Consider the following 24528-nt stretch of genomic DNA (forward strand, 5'->3'; position numbering starts at 1 on the left):
TTCTGGCCAAAGAAAAATCCTCATTAGGTGCAAGAGTTGGAAAAGAACCACCTCATGTCATGATACAGGCCAGGATGACATCACAAGACCTGTTCGGACCTTTTTTTTTAAGAGTATGTGAATGGACATTCTTATTTGCCCATGTTGCAAATGTAGTTAATACCTCAGCTGCAAGAGAAAGGAATCATGGATCATGTGTGGTTACAGCAGTAATTGAACTCCATATTGTTTTTTTTTTTTTTTTTTGCAATTCATTTTGAAGAAATTTTATCAGACAAGTCTTTGATATACAATGAATTATTTGATATTTTCCGTCAATGACTTAACATCTTGCATATAGGTGTGAACCTTTATATTACATATTTTATTTATTCTAGGTATTAACGTTTTCGTCATACCAAATGACATCATCAGATACATGATTGATTATTATATTGTATTTCAATCATGTATCTGATGATGTCATTTGGTAACGTTAATAGAGTAAACGCAAGAAGAGCTTGCCACGGAAAGCTGCGCGAACTTTCGGAAATGTTCGGGTTCACTCGACCTCGCTTCGATTCGCTTGGCAAACTGTCGTCAGTTCTCAGTCGTCTGCTGGCTTGATGTTTCGAGTGAGATTTATCACAGCGTATGTAACGTAACCTAAACCTTGTTGCGGAGTAACTAATAACATAACATTGTTGAAAATACAGAAGCACGAATTCTTTTACATATAAAATTACAGAATGAAATTACAAAGATGTTATAAGAAATATGTGATCGTGTAATAATTGATATTTGACATTGTAATACAATACTAATAACTATGTGATTTTATTAAAATGTTACAATAACTAGCGTGGTACTATGGTCGATTTATTTTAATCTGTATATACTCCTTACGTTATGAGCAGAGCCTATTTCGTTTTTCATACATTTATAAACGTTATAAATAATTTCCTAGTTTGACTGTGTAACGTTTCATAACACTTCCTAATTTAGAGCCAACGGGGGACATTGTTAAGTACATAGAATGTTATACAGAACTCTGTTATTTTACAAACACACTTTGAACTCTATAAAAATCCTGATATGAGGGATAAAACGCTGAATATGTAACGCACATGCTGGCTTCTACCTGCTTTGCACAATACATTTCACGATACGAACAGTTCAAGACCGCGCTTTCGAATGCGCCCTGTAATCAGCATTAGGTGATTCATAGCAGCCCTGTAACGAGCATGACGGCACGAGGACCAAATATCGTTCTCTGCGCATCAGTCAAATGGGCAAGCTTTCTTTGCGCTTCCTCTACCTAGAATAAATATGTAATATAAAGGTTCACACCTATATACAAGATGTTAAGTCATTGATGGAAAATATCAAATCATTCATTCCATATTGTATACTCAATGGCACCTCAAAGAATACACATTCTGGATGAAGGAGAATTATTTTATGAAACTGTGAACAGGGACAATACTGTAACAAATGAACAAGAAATAAAAACAGATAAAAAAGTAATAAACATCCAAGGAGTAATTATATAAGACACTATGTGGCATATATTTTTAGAAGGCACACGAGTTCAGCCAAGACTCATCCAACATTACTGCACTGTTGCCAAACTGCTACTGGGAAACAGAGAATAACAAAAAGAATTCGCTACATGTCGAATATACAATTAATGCATTATCCATGTTGACTGTCATATGCCAGTAACCTTGTACAAGCTCTGCCTGTTTCCTTCTGATGTGCCTTCTAAAATTGTATGAACTGAAACAGAAATGAAAAATAACTTTATTTTCTTATAGAAATAATTGACATATTTAATTTATATATTATTATTTACTGGCAGTTCAATAAAAATATGATTTTGAAACTGCTTGGTACAGAAACGTACTATTTCAAAAGCTCCACAAGAAATTCTAAATTGAAAAAGAAATAAATAGAAATGAGGTAATAAGAAGAGAAATGAATGTTCAAAATTTAATTTTAGATTTTGTGAAATATAAGCAGTTAGAATGGTATGGGCATGTTCGATAAATGTCAGATCAGTAGCTAAAAAGAAACATTCTAGACTAGACACCACCTGGAGGAGGAAAGAGAGGTCTTCCCAGAAGTACTTGAATGGATGATATTACAAGATGGATGATGCTAATTTACTATTGGGCATTTGAGGAGCATCGTTTCAAAATGTATTAAGTCCCCCAGTGGACGAAATTAAATTGGTTACTTTCTATTTATTTATCTTTCATGCTGTGAAGTCTGATGGTTCCAAGTCGTCATATTCGTAAACTGTGAAACCAGTACTTAAAAATGGTTTTGTGTAGTGATTTGAAAACTTCTCCGGTTTACGAGTAATCCAGTTTTTTGTCGCTTGTGTAAAAAAATTGTAAGTGGCACATAACACGTTTTGAAACGATGCTCCTCATTTAAGGAAATGTTCTCATGAAAATTCCAGTTCAAATATTCTCTATGAGTTCACTGCCTTGGATGGTCAGCATGTCTGACAGTGAAACTAGTGGGCCCAGGATCAATGTTGGGACAAGTACCTAGATGAGGTTTTTCCTGGGATTTTGCCCCAAAATGCTGGGTTACTTTCAGGACCTGGGTTCATTTTGCTGTCATTATCAACTTAATCCATCCTGCCTACTTTCATACTTATTCACGACTAACAGGATCTGACTTAATGTGTGTTCTAACTTCAGAACAGGATTCTTCAACATAATTGCCAAAAAGTAGGCAGAGATGCAAATGGCTACACATCAATATGTGCAGCGTTATTTAAAATATATATATATATATATATATATATATATATATATATATATATATATATATATATATAGCATTCACCTACGGGTGAGGCCAGGAAAGCGGCATGTACTGCTACGCCTCTTTGTGCGTGCAGTTGTTGAGACACGCTTGACAATCAAGGTCGTCAAGTTATCAGTTGTGAGCCAGATGTTGCAGTATTTAACACATACAGTGCAGTTCCTTGACACAGTTGCTTAAATATTCAGCGTGTGTGTAAAATTTGTTAACAATGCAAAACACAAAATTCACGCTTGAACAGAGAGTTTTTATGTATGATGCATATGTGAAAACAGAGTTATGCAGAGAGATGCGTAGGCAATTTGAAGTGAAATATCCGGGTGCGGGTAGAGATACTGTTAGACGTCTTGTTAACAAATGAAGGACAACAGCGTCGATAAATGCTACAAGTCCTAAGCGAAAACAAAGAGTATTGACGGAAGAAAAAAATTGATGAAATCAGTGCATCATTTACACGCTCTCCTAATAAATCTCTAAGACTGTTTCACAGGAAGTTATTGTTTCAAAAACATCAGTCTTTACTGCTGCTAAACTTTTAAAATTAAAACCCTACAGAGTATAGTATAGAAAGCGGAAGCTTACGGATAGAAGATTCCCGCAAGCAACACCACAGGCAGGCCGCTTTCCTGGCCCCACCCTTAGGCGAACGCTCTGTATATCTCCTATGCTTAATTTAAAACTCAGTGTTAAATGTACAGTTATAGGGGAACAACTTACAAAACTTTGTTGGTCTGCACATACGTCAATCTTAAAGAATGACACAATATACTTTTCACCTCCTCCTTCCTAATTGTCAGCCAACAGCGCATACTGATAGCAGTGATGCATCAGATGACTTGTCAATCAGTAGCGACAATAGTTCAGATTAATGGAGGGAAACTTCAGACACTGCCTCCAGCACAGTGGTAAGATTTAGTAATCTCCTACAACGGAGTTTTGCCAGTTGTAGATCTTTAGCTTCACGCATAATGGATGTATACACAGTTTCCTCCTCTCACAAAGCTCAATTCCTTGAATAAGGCCAAGTATTGTATTCTTTCAATCGCAATTTCACCCACTTAAAAGACATATCAATCTATGGCAATTAGAGTGATGAAAGATGGAAGCATTAAGAACATGCTGCAACAAAAGTCTGTTGCTGTTGCCATTGTTGTTAGCCAATGGTGATTAGTTGATTATTCATTATCTCTTATCTTGCTTCCTAATACAGTGATTCAACGTCTTTAGTCTTCCTATTGTCAGGATTTAGTTCATCACAGAAAAGAAGATGTTGTTTTAAATTTCATTTTTGGTGCATATGATGCAATCAGTTGCTAACTACCAGCGTAGCTCACGTGGTAGGTGTGTTTTTCTGTTAACTCCGAGCTGCACACAGACATGGGTTCTATTCCCACTCGGGCTATTACCTAGTTTGGTTTTTCCGAGGTCTTCCCCAACTGTAAGACAAATGTCAGGTAACCCATAATGTTGGTCTAATCTCGCCAAAATATCATCTGACATCAAATAACACAGTTCTGTCAATTCGAGTGGTTATGTCGCATCTCAGTTCCCCCACCAATTTCTCCTGGCTCCTCTGTAAAGGTTAGTGGAGGGACTGTAAGGCTCTTTTCTTGAAAATATTTGCTATACGGAATTGAAAGCCTATGTAATATTATACACGTGTTTAAAATAATTTAAAGAAAAGGGCTTGTTAAGTAACTGTCAATGTGATTTCAACCATTTCGACAACCCTGCGACATAACCACTCAGATGGACAGTAGCTGATACAGTGTTGCTAAATAGCCAACTATAAAATAATTGTTGCTGTTAATTTTAATTTGTTTAGGTACTTGCCAAGACAATCATCTCCAGTAAACAGTCCGAAATGTGCAATGTTGTCTTCAGGGTTTTGTTAAAACATCGTTCTCTTCATACATTTTTCTATATAAAGATGATATCTAGTTTCAGTTCTCTGAAATGAACCCTTATTAATTCATATTTTGCTGAGATTTTTATATTGAAAACAGGCTTTGTTTTAACCTGAGTACCTCTTTTAGCTAATTCATCAGCTATTTTATTTCCTAAACCCATGTTGGATGGCACCCACTGAAAAATGATTTCTTTATTTGTTTCAATGATTTTGTAAGTTTTTTTTTTTTTTTTTTTTTTTTTGCAAATTATCTGATATTCTGTTATTTAATATACTCTGTAGTGTTGCCTTGGAATCTTATAGAATTACTATTTTCTCACTGGTATGTGGTCTGTATAAAATATTAAGCTGGGCAATTATATTTGCGATAAGTTCCCTATTTTACCTAAGGATATCTTCTTTCAACTGTTTCTGAGTTTATAGTCTTCATTAATTTGCAATTACTTTCTTTTGGAGAGTTTTTCTTTGAGAACTAGATGATCACATCATCAGCAAAGAATCTTAGTTCTTCATCCAATGTAGAAGTTATATTAAGTGATAAGCTATTAATGTATATATTGAGGAGTACAGAATTTTAATATTGCTCGTTGATAACTTCCATGAGGAGTGTGCATTGCTCCAATTGTGGCAAATTTGCTTGAAGAGAGACGTCAACAAACCAATTTATCATAATGCCCATGGATGCCAATTGATAACATTTTATGGATAAGTTGTCATCTCCAAACCTCATCAACGGCGTTTTTAAAATCCACAAAGAATGTTACTGTTTCTTTCTTCAGCAAAGATTCTTTGATACTCGTATTTCATATTAAATATAGTAGTACCCAATGGGCTGTTGAGAAATTCTTGCTGAAACCTCATTACATACATACATATATACATAAATGTTCTGCCCATGGGCAGGTCTCTCACTGCAAACTCAGCATTCTCCAATCTTTCCTATTTTCTGCCTTCCTTTTAGTCTCCGCATATGATCCACATATCTCAATGTCTATCATCTGATATCTTCTTCTGCCCCGAACTCTTCTCACATTCACCAATTTTTCCAGTGCATCCTTCAATAGACAGTTTCTTCTCAGCCAGTGACCCAACCAATTCCTTTTTCTCTTTCTGATCATTTTCAGCATCATTCTTTCTCCATCCACTCTTTCCAACAAAACTTCACTTCTTACGCTGTCTGTCCACTTCACACCTCCATTCTTCTCCATATCCACATTTGAAATGCTTCTATTCATTTCTCTTCATTTTGTTGTAATGTCCATGTTTCTGTCCCATACAATGCCACACTCCACACAAAGCACTAGTCTCTTCCTTTGCCATTGCTATTTTCCTCTTGATTTCCTGCCTGCAGCTCATGTTACTGGTTATAATACATCCCAATTATACGAAGCTGTTCACTAGCTCTATTGCCTCATTTAGAATTCGCAAGATGACTAGTTATTAGGCCATTTTTTAGATAGTTCTCATAGCTTTTTTACACTCATACATTTAACCATCCTATTCAGATGTGTTTAATTTCCTTGAAAATTTATTTTCTTATTTTGTGGTTGAGTGTTAGAGAAGGCCGTATGGCCTTAACTCTGCCAGGTTAAATAAATTATTATTATTATTATTATTATTATTATTATTATTATTATTATTATTATTATTATTATTATTATTATTATTTATATGACATTTATTGAATTTTCAGTTATATGTTAAGAGCTACTGATTTTAGGGGCTGTTAAGTCAGTAGTCTAGTACTGATATAAATTTTGTAAAGTTCTTTATAGCTGTTCGAATTTATCTTTGTATTTCAGCAGTTTTCATTTTCCATCTCCAGATTAAATTGGTAAATTTTAATTTTTATACTGTATTTCTGTCCAATCGATTTCATCAACCCTGTTAATTTGTTATTCTAGGAAGGAGAAGTATCTAAATATCGATAGATTGACGAATACGTCTTTGTTATTATCACTAACTAAATATTTGAAATTCCGAATATAAACATAGTTTCTCTTAATTTAAAAAAAATGCAAGTCGTGAATTGTCAACAAGGGCCTGTCATATGCTCCAACCAACCCGTGCATTGTGGCAGCATTCTTCTTTGCACTTCCTGTAAAAGTAGAGTAAAACAAATATATAGATTTAACAAAATAGCTCCTCAAGTTCCACTTTTCTCCTGACCTTTACATTGTTCAATAACATGAGTCAAGTTCATGATTCAAATAATAAAAAGTTTTTCTTTCATGATCGAGAGAAAAACGAAAATTTATGGCCTGAAGTTTGAAAGTAATAATTTCCCCATATTTTGTAAGACTGTTCTAGTTATATTGTTTACTTGCACTGACATAGTTCCACAAAGGTAGTTTAATTCTATTTGAACGAGTTTATGTTACCTAGCTGTGATGATTCCTATGTTAATGAACTAGGATCCTTATGACTTTATCAACTACACGAAAACTTCTCTATTAACACATGTTATGGAAAGAAAGAACAACAGCTAACATACTACACTAACATACACAATTCAACGAACTAATCTTATATGAACAAGTGAACATTTATTAACACTTCACACATGTTAATGAACATTGCAAAAGACAGTAACCTACATAAAATTATCTTTTTGCAAATGTGACGTCACTGTGCTGCTTGATTACTCTGCAACAGAAACATCTATTAAAATGAATAATACCACAGATTAGTGTGCTAGTTTCCATGTGTCCACATTTTTACTTGGCATTAACTTTTTATTGTTCAGTAATAACGTATATTCGAATCCCGGTCAGGGCAAGTTACTTGGTTGAGGTTTTTTCCAGGGTTTTCCCTCAACCCAATACGAGAAAATGCTGGGTAACTATCGGTGTTGGACCCTGGACTCATTTCACCAGCATTATCACCTTCATATCATTCAGACACTAAATAACCTGAGATGTTGATACAACATCGTAAAATAACCCAATAAAATAAAAAAATACCATATATATGCAAATACTCTGCGCATATTCTTTTCTGGAATTTAGCAAAGAAAAACTGGAGTAAGCGCATTATTTGAAACACAAATTACAAGCAATTTTTCTTCTCTTTTTCTTTTTTAATTTTCTCTCATAAAATTTGGGTGCGTGGATTATTCAATGGCGCAGAGTATTCACATATATATGGTATTTTTTCTTCCACTGGTGGGTACTGATAATTTTGAAATGGTTGAAAGATTTGTGTACCTTGGTACAGATGTTAACAATTGTAACAAAGGTAACAGCGAGATACAACATCGAATAATGGCTGGCAATAGGGCTTACTATGCCAAAATCAAGCTCATGAAGTCACGCTTTCTGTCAAGAAACACTAAGCTGAAAATATACAAAACTCTTATTAGACCTGTGGTAACTTATGGTGCCGAGACATGGAATATATCAACTAGTGATACAAATAGATTTAGAATTTTTGAAAGGAAAATAGTAAGAAGGATCTATGGACCAGTCTACGAACAAGGTTTTTGGCGAATAAGAACAAATCATGAAATCAACGAAATCCTTGAGAATGAGGACATGGATTGGGCATGTGGAGAGAATGGCAGAAGATCGAATGCCTAAGCGCATTTATAAGTCGAGCATGAAGGGAAGGCGACTAAAAGGTAGACCACGTAACCGTTGGAAGGACGGAGTCGAAACAGACTTGAGAATTCTGAATGTTAGAGGATGGAGGAACACTGCATTAGACCAAGGGAAATGGAGGAGCGTCGTGAAGCAGGCTAAAGCTCACCCAGAGCTGTAATGCCAGAAGAAGAAGGTGGGTACTGATTTATCATTATTTACCTAATGTTGTCCTCTAAAAGTAACGTCATAATTGCCGCCATAGCATTTCCCTTGGTGCACCATGTGAAGCAATCAATATAGCACCTTAGTGATGATTAGGGCTCGGATTTCTAAGATGATGATGATGATGATGATGAAGATGATGATAATAACAATAATAATCCGTGGCAACACAGCCCATGAAGGGCCCAGAATGAACAGCCGGTGGCTGGCCTCACATTCACATGCCAAAGCAGAGGTGAACGATCATCGTGTGGTTAGCACGATGATCCTCCCTGCCATTATAGTAGGTTTTCGCAACTGGATTTCATCTAACGTAGCTCCCCAAATGCATCACGATGCTGGGTGGGCACCAGTCCCATACACTGGCCAACATTTCATGAGAAAATTTATTCCCCCATACGGATTCGAACCAGCACGCATTCCATAACATGAGTCCTAGGCAGGATGCCTTAGACCATGACGCCACGGGGTTTTCTAAGATATGTCATATATGTCACAAACTTGAGTTAAATTAAACCCCTTTCTATTTTCCTGAATATGATAACATGGTTTTTGTTGATCATGTAAGTACATATTTTATCATACCTCAGCATTAACACTAGAACGTCGAATGGGACAAGTATTACCTATGCCCCATTTCGAAAATCAACTACATGCAGATGGAATGAATTCGTGTCTGTTGTATTCTGTCTGGCTCTAAGAGTTTTCATTATTTAAAGACATCTTCCACCTATGTAAATTTGAACATCCTGCCTTAAGTAATTGAGTCATTATATATTCACTACTACAGAACGATGGATGGGACATATCTGTCCCATTCTTATAGTTCATTATGAACTTATTGCATACATGCCGTTCGACTTTAAACTTTCTTGTGGACTAATGATGTGTATTGCAAAGCATCTCTCTTTGTTTTTCCAGTTTATTTTCCTAAATATTTCATATAGCTAGAGGGTCTGAGACCATTGCTAAGTAAAGCAATCCATCTCTAACTTGGTCAGAGGAGCTCTTTGTGGTGAATTGTGTGGATATAAAAAATGTCACATATAAATAAATTTCTTGCCGTTCTAAACATTACAATTATAATTGAATGTATTGTTCATTGGATTATATAATTTGCATAAAATAATACGTGGTACATTCATTAAGTTCTGAGACTGAGGGCATAGTGGCGGTGCACTAGAACGGATAGGTGGCGCCGTGATATGGTACCTTGTCAGTTAGTCTCTCGTCCCAGCATCATACAGTTACGTGCATATAGTGTAAGCAGAACTACAGTCATTGTTGTGACGGTGATTTGAATGCGCGCGTCAGAACTCGAGTATGTTGCAGTTTGAGCAACTGGCAAACGTCACGTTCTGTCAGAAATTAGGCGAAACTGCTATAACCGATCATAACTGGAGACGAAATATGGTGTTTCCTTTACGATCCGCAAATGAAGTGACAATCCACCACCTGTAAAACGCCATTATTTCCACGACAGAAAAATCCGCAACAAGACAGGTCAAAAGGCAAGGTGATGCTTTAACAGTTTTTTTTTTATTCAAATGGAATTGTTCACATAGAATTCATCCCACAAGGTGCAACTGTAGATAAGATCCTCTACAAAGAGATTCTTGGCCGTTTACGCAATTCAATTCGTCGTAAGCGTCCTGAGCTTTGGCATAGGAAGAATTGGCTGTTGCTACACATCAACGCCCCTGCACATCGCTCCATCCTTGTCCAAGAGGAACTTGCAAGGCAACAGGTCGCTGTTTTGCCACACCCTCCGTACTCACCTGATCTCGCACCATGCGATTTTTTTTTCTCTTTCCCCTCAAGAAATCAATCCTACGTGGGCGTAATTTTTATGCAGCCGAAAAGGTCATGACTGCCACAAGAGAAGCCGTACAGCATCTTCCTGCCAACATCTTTCAGCAGTGCTTCCAGCAGCTACACCAACGTTGGCAGACGTGCATAGCGGCCAACGGCGACTATATTGAGGGAGGATGTCGATCTGTTTAAGTGTACGCCATATCACACGGCATCTTCTGAGACATCCAGATTCTTGTGGGTGCCTACCCTTCAGGCATCAGTGTCAGAACTTAATGACTGTACCACGTATAAATGGCTCATTGGCAAAGTACACGAAAATCAATAGTGACTCCTATCCAGGAAACCTCCAAAAATGAATTCGAGGATAAGAATGACAATGACAAATTTAGTTTATTGTCCAAGCCGCAGCACTGTTAGTTCATCATGAGACACTGAAAATGATGTGTCATCAACAAATACCAGCAAGTAACAATATTTTATTAGCCTATCTGTTGTATACAAAATTATACCTTTAAACATTATTCATGCATTGATAATATTGTGGTGGCAGGCCGAACATTCTAGTCGTGCCTGGCGCCGTCGAGGAGTTTCGCGCACGTCTGGGGAGAAGGAAGGCGCGGGGAAGCAGAACTCGAGCTTCGGTGGACACTTCAGCATGGCGCGGGGAAAGAAGACTGCGGTCCCGGCACAGAGTTCGCGACGAAGTAAGGAAATGTCTGGAGACCGATTGTTGCAGGTTCCAGAGGCTTCGCGACTCAGAAGATTTGGGAACGTGTGATTAAATAAATAAATAAAAGCACGAGCAGCCTTCAAAGTCAGTCAGTTAGTTTGTCAGCTGTGAGAGAGCTAGCTAGTCTTCAAGCCTTGGAGGTGAACCTGAGTTCGATGTGCAGTGAACTTGAGTAGGCCCAGCAGCATCCAGTCTTGGGTTCGAAGTGCAGTGAACTTTACTGGAAGTCTTGGGTTCGAAGTGCAGTGAACTATATCTGGAAGGCTTGGGGTTCGCTGTACCATGAACTTGAGTGAGTGAGCTAGAAGAACTAGCCAAGGCAAACGAACTGTGAACTGACAGTTTTGTTTTGTACGTAGTGCTTTGGGAACATTAGTTGAAATTAGGAGTACATTGTTGTTCTTCTCAATAATACACGTGAATTGTCATTGTCGTTTGGTGGAGTGCAATAACGATTACTATGTTGCTGTGTTGAGTGGAATACCCATTGTTGATGGGTAAATGAAAGTCGCATTATTGTTTTATAAAAGTTACAATATAGTGATCTAATTTTTAATATTTTATGTTTCATATAATGATAAAGTTGTTCAGGACTGCAAGACACTGTTGATAAGCAAGATACCAAACTCCTAGACTCAATGGCCGTCCACATTTCATAACACATCTGCTGCAGTTTGTGATGGTTTTAGTAGTAATTATGCAAATAATTCAAGAGTTCCAATTATTATTTCAGCTTCAGCACGTGGAGGCAGACATCATCGTCAAGGTAGAGGTAGGACCTATGCTCAGTTTTTGGTTCTAAGGTCGATAATCATAGTTCAGGGTGGCACTGAATGGAAAGTTGTGAAAACTGGCAATACAAACTCTGAAAAACAAGCCTTCTAAAATATTCTAAAAAGAACTGGGCCAACACTCCATGCCAAGAGTCATATAACTGATGACTGAGTTTTGAGTGCATGGAAACTAATAATAGATTGCCAAACTCTAAAATATATCAAGAAATGTACTGAAACCAAAGTTCGTGGACAGATGAAGGATGACTGTTGGTCCATGGCTGTGGAGGAGCTTGAGGCTTTTATCAGAATTTAGTATATGTGGAGAGCATTTGGAGCTAAATTCGGACCTGAACCTACAGGAATTGGACCCAAAGTTACCAGTGTTCAGTAATATTGGTGTTATTACATGATTTTTCCAGTCCATAACTGGTTGCTCAGCCAAATGAGCTGATAGAGGGGCCCAGGAAAATTTTGTCGGCCATTTCTAGCCAATTTCAAATTGTGACACTAATTAATAACCTCTGTAGTTCAAAGTGTCATTAAATAAAAAACTACTCACTCACTACTGGAGTTCAACTCTCAGTGGATGAGACATCCGTGTTAAGCCCAGTGGGCTAAGATACAGGTAGATCACATCATTGGGCAGCACTTCTATGACGACACCCTGGCAGGTGATCAGTACCTTCATTTCATTTAGCAATGCCATCAATATGACTTACAATTTGGTTGCAGCAGGGCTTGTCACAACAATATGTGCAGAATCATTCCTACAATGCTTCCCAGAACAGTGCCCTCAGTCTTGGAATGAACTTTGGGAAACCGTAAATTGAAAGTTCACTGTTCTACAATCAGGGTTGCCAGATATCTTTAGTCAAAATAAGGGACAGATGCGTTTGAAAGAGCTTGCATCCTACAAATATGATGTCGGTAACAAATTCATCGCAATTAATAATTTCACCAGCAATTCATTCAAATAAAAGCCTTCTTTTTAAATATTCATTAACACAATATAGAAATGTACATTTTAATTTTTGCATTCATATCTCATTAATCTTAACTTTCATTACAGATAACAGCATTCTACACTTTTGTTTTTCAACAACACTATGAACTATGAAACTATGTATGACTTGAGGTTTTCCCGGCATTTGATGTAGAATAACTGTTCTCGGGTTCTCAGTCAGGTGAGTTGGAGATCAGCTTCCAAGCTTTCGACGGCTAGCTGAGATCTTCTTCATTCCCTGAAGAAGATGGCAGAGCTAGCCGTCGAAAGCTTGGAAGCTGATCTCCAACTCACCTGGCTGAGAACCCGAGAAGAGTTATTCTACTCTGAAACTAATTTTTACAGTCAATATTACAGAATCTTTTGCTGATCAACTTACATTATTTTAACTTCAGAGAGAAAATTCTACCAAACTCAGTAACTCAGAAATATAAAACTACAAAAATAAAATTTTAAATATCACCACCATCACCATCTACAGCAGCATAATTTATTACAGGCCTATATTATGCATTAATTATTCCTTTTCACTGCACACAAGAAATAATAAGTTCGACTTGAGTTACAGATTACAACAAATTAATGTTTGCGGAGGTCTAGAATTCACACCTTCGCCACACTACTGCAAAGTGAACCACTTGCCCACTTTCAAATCTTTCCCCTTACAACTGCCCGTCATTTTAAATTTAAACACTGGCAGTTAAAGCCCCTATCAATTTGTTGAAATTAAATTTTGAGTAACCTTATGAACCTGGTGTCACCAAGCAGTGTGAGATAACACAAAATAATTTTAAAAATTTATTTATTACAATGTGAAAAGTTGACCCGAAATTATCATATTGTGGCAACTCTGCTGGAAGATTCTCGTTGCATCAAGAGTCTACACACGTGTCCGGTGAAGAGGGAGGCGAGACTCAAGCTCCGGTGGGCACTGGGCGAGGCGCAGAGAGGGAAAAGAAGATGGCAGTCCAGTCGCAGAGCGAAGGGGACGGAAGTAAGGAAATGTCTGGAGACCAACTGTTGCGGGTTCCAGAAGCTACGCGACACACTACATTCGAGAACATGTGATTAAATAAATAAACCGCGAGCAGCCTTCAAGGTGTCAGTTTAGTTCAGCCAGTCACCTGCGAGCAAGCTAGTTAGCGGAGACGTATCCAGTGGATCTGAGTTCGAGATGCAGTGAACTTGAGTAACTGTGGCAGCGTCCGGAAATCTTGCGTTAGAAGTGCAGTGGACTGTCTCTGGAAGTCTTGGGTTCGAAGTACAGTGAACTGTGTCTGGAAGGCTTGGGGTTCGACGTACAGTGAACTTGAGTGAGCTAGATGAACTAGCCAAGGCGAACGAACTGTGAACTGAGAACTGACAGTTCTGTTTTGTAAATAATGCTTTGTGAACATTAGTTGAGATTAGGAGTACATTGTTGTTCTTCTCAATAATCCACTGAATAGTCATTGTCGCCCTGTGGAGTGCAATAACGACTGCTGTGTTGAGTGGAATACCCATTGTTGACGGGTGTGTGGTGGTTGTTGAAATAAAATTCACATCATTGTTGTTGTTTAAATGTTACAAGTGGTGTCAGAAGTGGACGGACGTAATAACATAATGGATAACCCTACGCTACAGCAGATCCTGCAAGCCATCACAGACATGAACAAACACATCAGTGAAGTGAAAAGCGACATAAGTGGAGTGAAAAGCGACATATATGGAGTGAAAGGCGACATAAGTGAAGTAAAAATAGACATGAAGAACGATATTAGTGAGGTGAAAAACGACATAAGTGAAGTAAAAACGAAGATTAAAAATGATGTTGCTATGCAAATTGGTAGCGTTTCGGCCCATGTGGATGGAATTGTTACCATTGTGAAGGATGAACTTAAAGCCGATTTCGACAAACTAAACGAGAATTTCGCAACTGTAAATATAGCAGTGGCCGAACTGAGACAGGACATAGACCATTTCGACGGCAAAATTCGCGCTCTCGAGCATCGTCAAGAGCAGACGAGTGAGTTGCTGGATAAAAATGTTGAAGAAAACAAGCACATACTCGCGTTAGTGGATAGCCAGGCTAGAGAACAAAAACAGATAATTGCCGAAGAGGTTCGATGTACCGTGGAAAAATCGGCCACAGAATTAAGGACCCCATACAGTGGCTCTGTGGAATCGACGCCTCCAGCCAGACATTCGAACGTCAAGATGCCGAAGTTCGATGGAACGACGCCCTGGGAAATATTCTGGTGCCAATTCGAGGCTATCGCTGAGCACAATGGGTGGATGCCAGCAGAGAAAACTACTCAGCTGCTGGCCGTGCTTCAGGGACAGGCATTGGAGATTCTTCACAGCGTCCCAGAAAAGGGGACAGCCGCTGAGATAATGGAGGCCTTGGAGGGACGTTATGGTGACCAACTTGCGGCAGCATTTAGGACCCAACTGAAAACGAGGGTCCAACAGTAACAGGAGTCCCTACAAGAATTTGTGATGGTGGTGGAACAACTGGCCCATAAGGCTCTCAGGGGCCTACCTCCTAACTTCGTCGCTGGAGAGGTGGCATATACCTTCGTCTGCAGAGTCCGCAACCCCGAAATCAGGCAAAAACTCCTTTGGCTGAGCATCACACCATCAACAAAGCTCTGACAGCGGCCTCATGATGGAGGCAGCCAAATTGATGGCAGAAGTCTCAACACCGCACTGGATTAGGAGCATCATGGCGGTCGATGTTGAGGGATGCAACCGACGGAGACGAGGAGCGCCCACCTGCTGGTCCTGTGGCAGATCGGACACTTAAGGAGGGACTGCGACCGATCTGACCACAGGCAGGAGAGAGACGTGGCCGATGTCGAGGAGAGCCAACAGTTACCGGAGCAGTGAAGATGACGGGCGCCCACCTGCTGATCCTGTGGTGAACCTGGGCACTTACGGAGGGACTGCGACCGATCTGGCTACAGTCAGGAGAGAGAGGGGGCCGATGCGAGAAGGGGCACGTCAGCGCTGTCATCACCGTTCCCTCGGCTAATTCTGAAGCCAGTCAACAGAAGATGCGACGATGGGCTGAATGCTGAAGGACGGATAAGAGGCCGTCCATGCAAAGTACTGGTGGACACCGGGGCGACTCTCACTATCGCCAGGCCAGAAATCGTGCATGGCCTGCCTGGGAGGACGCCGCTGCGTCGATATGAGCTCTGTACCACTTCAGGCAAGAGCTTGCCCATCCAGAGGGAGGTCTTCCTGGATCTGACATTGGGGAAGAGGAGACTGGAGATGTGGGTGTTCGTCGCCAACATCACTGAGGACGTCGTCCTGGGACTCGACACCATGTGGTTACTTGATGCAACGGTGGACATTCGGCGCCGTATACTCCGTTTTGGTCAGGATGAAGTGTTCCTGATGGATGCCGAAGACCAAACCATGGTCAGCGGGCTCTCCTTGGAGGGTCAAGTAGAAGAGCAAGAGCGCCCACGCAGTACGAGCAATCGCCGCCCAGCCAAGCCCAGGATGGGATGACACCACCATAAGGAGGGAGCAGCTGGAGGACCCAAATGTTGGACCATCTAGCGGCCTACCAAGGGACTGTCCAGGACGAACAGTCCTAAGGAGGGAGCAATTGGCAACCGTGCTGGAAGATTCTCGTTGCCTCGGGAGTCTACACACGCGTCCAGCGGAGAAGGAAGAGCAGGAGGCAAGGCTCGAGCTCCGGTGGGTGTTGGGCGCGGCGCGGAGAGGGGAAAGAAGATGGTGGTCACGTCGCGGAGTGAAGGGGATGGAAGTAAGGAAATGTCTGGAGACTGATTGTTGCGGGTTCCAGAAGCTACGCGACACGGTACATTCGAAAATGTGTGATTAAATAAATAAACTGCAAGCAGCCTTCAAGGTGTCAGTTTAGTTCAGTCAATCAGCTGCGAGCGAGCCAGTTAGCGGAGACGTATCCAGTGGATCTGAGTTCGAGGTGCAGTGAACTTGAGTAACTGTGATAGTATCCAGGCGAAGGCAACGCGTCCGAAAGTTTCGGGTTAGAAGTGCAGTGGACTATCTCTGGAAGTCTTGAGTTCGAAGTACAGTGAACTGTGTCTGGAAGGCTTGGGGTTCGACGTACAGTGAACTTGAGTGAGTGAGCTAGAAGAAGTAGCCAAGGCGAACGAACTGTGAACTGTGGACTGACAGTTTTGTTTTGTTAATAGTGCTTTGTGAACATTAGTTGAGATTAGGAGTACATTGTTGTTCTTCTCAATAATCCACATGAATAGTCATTGTCGTTCTGTGGAGTGTAATAACGACTGCTGTGTTGAGTGGAATACCCATTGTTGACAGGTGTGTGGTTGTTGTTGAAATAAAAGACACATCATTGTTGTTAAATAAAAGTTACAGTATTTTAGGGCGGATATTTAATACTAGAATGGCATATTGTTTGTTAGATGAAATCATCATGCAAAATGATAATAAAATTATCATACGACCTGACAACACTGCTCTGTGTGCCACATGTCAGGTTGGCCAACTCAAAAATGTAAAGAAATTGCATTGTGAGTGAAATCACGCGGCAGAAAAAGAAATCACATTCACAGCACAATTTGAAATACTTCGGTGCAGGAAGTTTGGACCAGGTTCCATAATCTTTAATATCAATGAACAGTATATTTGGACTAAAACTGGTGCTCGTTTGGACCAGTAGGCAACACTGAATGCGTGGGAATAACATAGAGCTAATTAGAATTAGGCTTTTGAGTAAGCCACCGTGTGCTGGAACTTGACATTTTGAACATTTCGGAACTACAATCAGATTCCATCATCAGGGTAAGACCAGAGAGGTCGCCTGAACTGTTGGGCTCATTACACCAGGCTAATCCATATGACTGAGTTCATATAATGTAGATCTAACATTAGTGTCGAGTCATAGGATTATAGGAGCTCAGTACGAGCTGATCCTCAGTACAGCTCAGAATGTGCACATAAATATCAATGTGAACATATAGAGCCCAAAAAAATTTGTGCATATTGTTGAAACATAGACATAGGATAAAGTGACCAAGATGTATGTTGTTTGGTAAATATATTGTTGTGTTGTGAATGTAATGACAGTTCACATTTCTCCCAATAGAGTGCAGTATGCTACCAATTCAAGTTGAACATAAAATGTCAGTAAATAATACGTTCAGTCTGTTTTGATTTATGGTTTGTTTTGTTTCAGAATGGCCCGAACAAAAATTTCGCATGATAACAGAAGAATAGTCACTATAATGAAGCAGGGAAAGCAAAAGGTCGACACAGCTGCACTTCTGCATGTGGGTCAAAGTGATTTCTCAAGAATATGGCATAGGCCGCAGAAGGAAAACAACTGTTACACAAGACAGATATCTGCACATTACAACACGAAGGGACTCTATTCACAATGCCACCTGTTTGTGCCAAGGACTATGGGCAACTATGGGGGTACAAGTTTCAACCCAAATGGTCCTAAATAGACTTCATAAAATTAGATTACGAGCGAGAAGACCTTTTAAGGCAACTCTTCTGGAAGGGGGCTTGTGTTGTCTGGGCAAGGAACCACTCTTTATGGACGAGGCAACAATGAGGCAGAACGCTCTTTTGTGACGAGTTTTGTGTCAGTCTCCACCCTGACAACAATATCATTTGTGTGTGGAGGGGACAAGAACAATGTCTTCACTCCAACTTCATCAGAGAACACCACTATCAACAAGAAGGATGTGTCATGTTTTGGGGAAGGAATAATGTGCAAATGCAGGACACCCCTTGTGCCAGTTTGAGGGACACTGACTAGTCAGAAGTATAGAGATGACATCCTAGAACCCATCATAACTCCATTTGCTGATTATGGAGAGGAATTCACACTGATGGACAATAATGCACGACCTCATCGACATCACACTGTGAACACATTCCTGGAGCAACACAGAATCACTCGAATGGAATGACCTCCATATTCTCCAGACTTGAACTGCATTGAAAATGCTTCGGCCAGCTTGAAGAGAGCCATCTACAACCATCCAAACTCACCACAGACTCTACAAGATGTCTCCTAGACCGCTGTTGAGGAATGGGACAATATCCCACAAGAAGTGCTGGACAGGTTAATTGAAAACATGCCATACCGTGTACAGAGGTGCCTGCAAATGCGAGGAGAACCAATAAGTTCCTAAAGTATGTTTAACAGGAACTAGTGTTTCAACCCCAAATGCCACACAACTGCTGGATTAAAACACAGCAGAAATTTTGGACCCAAATTATATAATGCATTAATTAGAGCTTACCCTGAGCTAAGTACACTTAACACACATAGATTTAAGAAACAAATCAGATTAATTATTGAAGTGTTTAAGCTAATTGAGTTAAAAATTGATATCTTATATTTATGTACTTTTGTATTTTCTATTTGTATATAGACCCTCTTATTACATGCTTTATGTATTTTACCATTTATTAATGTTATTGTGCTCAATGAACTCTCTTAATTTTGTTATATATTTTGTATAACTGATCTGAACTGTGCCCGAGCACGAGCTTCTGCTCTTTCGGGCTGCAATGCCTAGTGTAGCTCAAGTGTAAAGTATTAAATAAATAAATAAATAAATTAAATTAAATTAAAACCATCAAAGAAATTTTCTTTATTTTTGTTTCAAATTAATGTTTGCTTTCTTTTTTCATCACCAAAAAGCAGTTCTGTACTGTTTACACTGCTAATTTTTTAAAAGAAAAACAAATGTAACAATTTTGTTAGCAATTACATCAATATGCAATGCTTTTTTTGAGCACTGTAACATGTATCATCAAAACCAAATGGGGAAAAACAGTGCTGACTAATAGAACACTATAAGTGAGTGAAGTGTATCGATTAAACAGTGGTACTATTCATTTCAGATGCACAAATCGTAAGTGTAATACAAATGTTTGTGTAAAGGAATTTTTTAATGAAGTGAAACTATAAACTGTGTGAACAACAGTAAAACGTGAAGCAGAAGAAGACCGAACAAATCCTGAAAATGGAGTTGCGGGAGACATTGGACATGAAGATATTCAACTTCTGAGGAAGCCTATGTATGTCGTTCAAAGACATCATTTTCTTAGCCTACCATGTAATATGGAAGAGTCCAGAGATCAGCTATTTATTTTATTTGTGACACATTTTAAAGACTTGGACAGTCCTAAGAATGTATAAAATGGAAGGTCCAAACAGTCTGCTTTTACTGTTTCAAACAGGCGGTATTTAGTGGACATTGGTCCAAACGATATGTGCTCAAAAACTTTGGAAGTACGGGACAATTGATGTCCTGGGCATTCACAATATGCTGTTGTCCTTTAAAATCTGGGACATCTGGCAACCCTCTCTGCAACATGACAATGTACAGCCAACATTGTCCACTTATGTCTGAAGGATATTTGGATGGAAGCGTTTCTCTAATTCCCTACATTCCGAACCTGGCCACCTCAGATTACCACACTTTCGATTTCATAAATGAACAAGGCAGAGATAACCCAGTGCTACTTACTAGTCCTCCCACTCATCATCTTCTTCCTCATCCTCATCGCTGCTGCCACTAGTATCAGAATGTATGGCACGGGAGCGCTCAGCAAGAGCTCTCGCAAGTGCCCCGGCCAAACTGTCTTGTGGTGCTGCGTTGGCTGGTGGCCTTGGTGTGGGCTGCACCTGTTAGTAAGTTAAGTCTCAATTAGAAATCGTAAATCGGACACCAACTCATTCACACAATGATGAGAATGCATTATCTCACAAAATTTTCGCTTATGGAATCTAAAGAAATATCACGCCCTGATTTTCTCTCCTATATATGCAAGCAATTTCTCCCCAGATCAGTTTGGTTTTTAAGTAGAGACGGGCGAGAGTCACTTACGATAGTATCAATAATACTCTCGACTGTTGTTCGTAATATCGATAGTTATTATTAGGACTAGGATTTTGATCAAATTGCATCTTTTTTTCTAGTAAGCCAGAAACATAGCCGCTTTAGTATTTATATGATATGTGATAAACTGAGTGTTTTAAGACATATTTGTTAGGGCATTTTTTTTTGCATTTTTTGCCTGTTTCAACTCATAAGAGCATCTTTTGTGTTATTCGGACATTTCTGAGGCATTTTCATTTAATTTTGGCCACAAATCTCCATTATTAATATAAAATAATGTTTATTTCCTTTGACATTTTGTCTACATATTTTGTTCATTAATACCCTTTATTTTTTACTTGGTTATTTAACGACGCTGTACCAACTATGAGGTTATTTAGCGTCAATGGAGTTGGTGATAGTGATATATTTGGCGAGATGAGGCCGAGGATTCGCCATAGATTACCTGACATTTTCCTTACGGATGGAAAAAACCTCGGAAAAACCAACCAGATTATCAGCCCAAACAGGAATCGAACACACCCGAGTGCAACTCCGATCGGCAGGAAAGCACCTTAACCGACCGAGCTACGCCGGTGGCTAATACCCATCATTTTGTATAATATTTTCTTCGTTTTTCTACAGAAATATTGCCCTTTTAACGTAGTACATCCTATGTAATGGATCAGTCCAACCATCCCTTCAATATAGACTCCTCTATACTTCCTAATTCCGTATAAGAGTGGCCTTGTGATGGGCTACATGGAAACTACATCAAATAAAATTATTAATTAAAGTGTACCACTTAGAAAAAATTATGTAAAATTAAATAAATTTAAATGTTGGTACTAGAATTTAATTTAATTACTAGTCTAAATATTAAGTAGCACATAACTCTTTTTCCTACTAAGCCAATTTTAGAATGTAAGATCAATTTTTAGAGCATTTTTAAGGGCATTTTTGAAAGACTTTTAGGTCATAAATGCATTGTTTTAAGACTTTTTTTATAATTTATAGGTCATCAAAATCCCAGCCCCAGTTATTATAATTAAAACTATCAATACTGTTAATAGTCATTACAAACTTTTCTGTTAATTGGTTATAAACTCTCTCTCTCTCTCTCTATATATATATATATATATATACATATATATATACACACACACATACACACAGTTATAGTGAACCTCTACGGACCAGCATATTTCGTTCACTATATCAGAGGTTCACTAAAACCGAAGTGTCTGTTTTTATACTACTGACATTGCTACACATACAGTACTAATATCAGTACTATTTCCAACTTAAACACTTTACACTTCGACATCCTGATGTTCTCAGTTCGAAACCTGAATCTAATCTAGCCATGTAGGTAGTAGGCACTGACCGATTTCACACCTCTTCCCACTAGAGGTATGCTACTGTGTACTCGGCCTTGGAATTTCCCCGGTTCACATTTACAAAGATGCGGAAGGAAGGGTTGAGGACCATTATACTCTAATCCTTCTTGTATTTAACTATTGGTCTTCACTCTACTCTCTTTTACAAAATAAAACATTTTTTCTTCCTATTCTTCTAATAACCTCTTTTAAAGGAGTCAGAACTATAATCCTTCCTTTATCCCTCACTACATACACTATTCTCTTTTTTTTTTTCTTTAATTTTCTCTCCTAAAATTAGGGTGAGCAGATTATTCAATGGCGCGGAGTATTCACGCATATAAGGTAATTTAAATTTGTATTTACGACAAATGTAATAATAATAATAATAATAATAATAATAATAATAATAATAATAAATAAACTATAATTTCCAATACAAAAAACGATTAAATATTATATGGTACAACCAATTTTTCTGGATCCACCTTTTAAGAAGTTTTCCTGCTTAATAAGCTGAATTTACAAGATACCTTTTTTTAATGTCTCAAGAGGATTTCACTGTATTTTACATCACTTATTTCTTTGCACTCATGGATCAACTTACAGACTTGAGTTCGACTCCTTGACGAATCTGATCCAGCAGCTCACCTCGAGAATCAGAGGCAGAGGAAGGTCGCTTGCTCTCCACCTCAACGTGCTGCAAATGAAGAAAATACCACTCAATATTCGTTCATCTTGCTGGAATACATTTTCGAATGTGACTTTAGATTTTAACCTCTCCAACACAAAATCACTTTATCTTCAATGGTGCATTAGAAATATATAAAATTTCAAAAAAATGTTTCTTAATCTAAAGGAAACTCCAAATGGGCCATATGCATTATACAGTGTTCCACTTCAGTGATGATGAATAGACCACATCTTAAGCATAAAAATTATTCTCTCTCCACCAATCCGTCCATCTTTTACAATCCTCTCTCTCTCCTCAACTAGGTTTAGAAAGATACGCAGTAAGGAATCCCATAGCACAGCAGAGGCAGCTTCGAATTTCCACAAATTTCGAAGTGGGCTGCATTTTAACAATGCACACGGCATGTATTTCCGCATTCTTACATTTTCACGACAAACCTAATTTCGAGCAAAATTGATTCAGAACGTATAAATGACGTTTTATAACTGCTGGGGTTTAAAATACTATCATATAAGTATAAAAAACGTATAAGCGGAAAATGCAGAATAGAAATAAATCAACACAGAAAAATGCGTAAGTGTGAAAAGTATGAAAGAAATTTTTACTGTACTAGCCATAGATAATTACACAATTCCTCGAATATACATACATGGCCTATCAAATTTTCCCAGATTTCTTAATTGATCAAGGTCAGTCTGTAATATTTCTCGGCTTCCTCATTTGTACCAAGAGTAAATCTCAAACATTTCACTGAATTCTCAGTCGTAGTCGCCTGAGTGGCGCAGTTGGTATAGCACTGGCCTTCTGTGCCTGAGGTTGTGGGTTCGATCCTGACCCAGGTCGATGGCATTTAAGTGTGCTTAAATGCGACAGGGTCATGTGGCTAGATTTAGTGGCATATAAAAGAACTCCTGCGGGACAAAATTCTGGCACACTGGTGATGCTGATATAACCTCAGCAGTTGAGAGCGTTGTTAAATAAGCCATAATTTTTTTTTTTATTTCTCAGTCGTACAAACACTAGTTCTGGAATATTTCTCTTGTTTTAGAGTTGTGCTAGAGTTCCTCATTTGTGCTCAGATTAGAGCTGGGAAATTTCTCTGAGTTTTCTGCTGTACTAAGACTAGTTTCAGATTGTATCTTGGGTAGCTTATTTGGACTAGGACTGCATGTGAAATGTTTCTTGGATTCGTCAGTTGTATTTGACTCCTCAGTTTCAGTACTAACAGTAGCCCTGGAAAATTTCTGTGGTTCCTTAGTTGTATTATGGTGACTGGACAGCTCAGTTGGTAGTGCAACTGACTATGGACTGGAAGTTTCCCAGTTCAATTCCAGGTGCTGGTAGGAATTTTCCCATTGACAAAACTTCCATGATGACCTCAAGGTTAATTCAGCCTCCTATAAAATTGTGTACTGTGCGTTTCCCAGGCATAAAAGGCAGTCAGAATGTGGTGCTGACTACACCACCTCATTCTATTGTCGAGGTCATGAAAGCACAGATCTCTACTTCCATGTCCCCCAAGCGCCTTCTTAGCATGTAAAGAGGATAGCTTTGCTTTCACCTCAGTTGTACTATAATAAGTTGTCGAATATTTCATGGGATCTTCATTTTTACCGGAACCAGCTCTCACATGTCACTCAGAAAACTCAGTAAATTTGTACTAGGACTAGTTCTCGAATAATTCTTGAGGTCCTCAGTTGTACCAGGACTAGCTCTCAAATATTTCTTGGGTTCCTCAGTTGTACCAGG

At 38.9% G+C, this 24528-nt stretch overlaps 1 protein-coding gene across 3 annotated transcripts in view; it reads right to left on the reverse strand.

Annotated features, from left to right (window-relative positions):
• Positions 1–6413: 6413 nt before the first annotated feature.
• Positions 6414–24528, reverse strand: part of WASp — a 66107-nt gene continuing 47992 nt past the window's right edge. The window contains exons 9-11 of one of the 3 annotated variants that reach the window (XM_069838244.1): positions 22693–22785; positions 20356–20513; positions 6414–6827 (exon numbers count right to left, since the gene is read on the reverse strand). In XM_069838244.1, coding sequence (XP_069694345.1) covers position 6827; positions 20356–20513; positions 22693–22785 — 252 coding nt within the window. In that variant the 3' untranslated portion in view covers positions 6414–6826. Of the gene's footprint in view, positions 6828–20354; positions 20514–22692; positions 22786–24528 lie in introns of those variants that run through there. The other 2 variants (XM_069838246.1, XM_069838247.1) reach the window with 2 other exon arrangements.

Source organism: Periplaneta americana, chromosome 10 (assembly GCF_040183065.1).
Source record: "Periplaneta americana isolate PAMFEO1 chromosome 10, P.americana_PAMFEO1_priV1, whole genome shotgun sequence".
In the NCBI taxonomy this organism is placed as follows: domain Eukaryota; kingdom Metazoa; phylum Arthropoda; class Insecta; order Blattodea; family Blattidae; genus Periplaneta; species Periplaneta americana.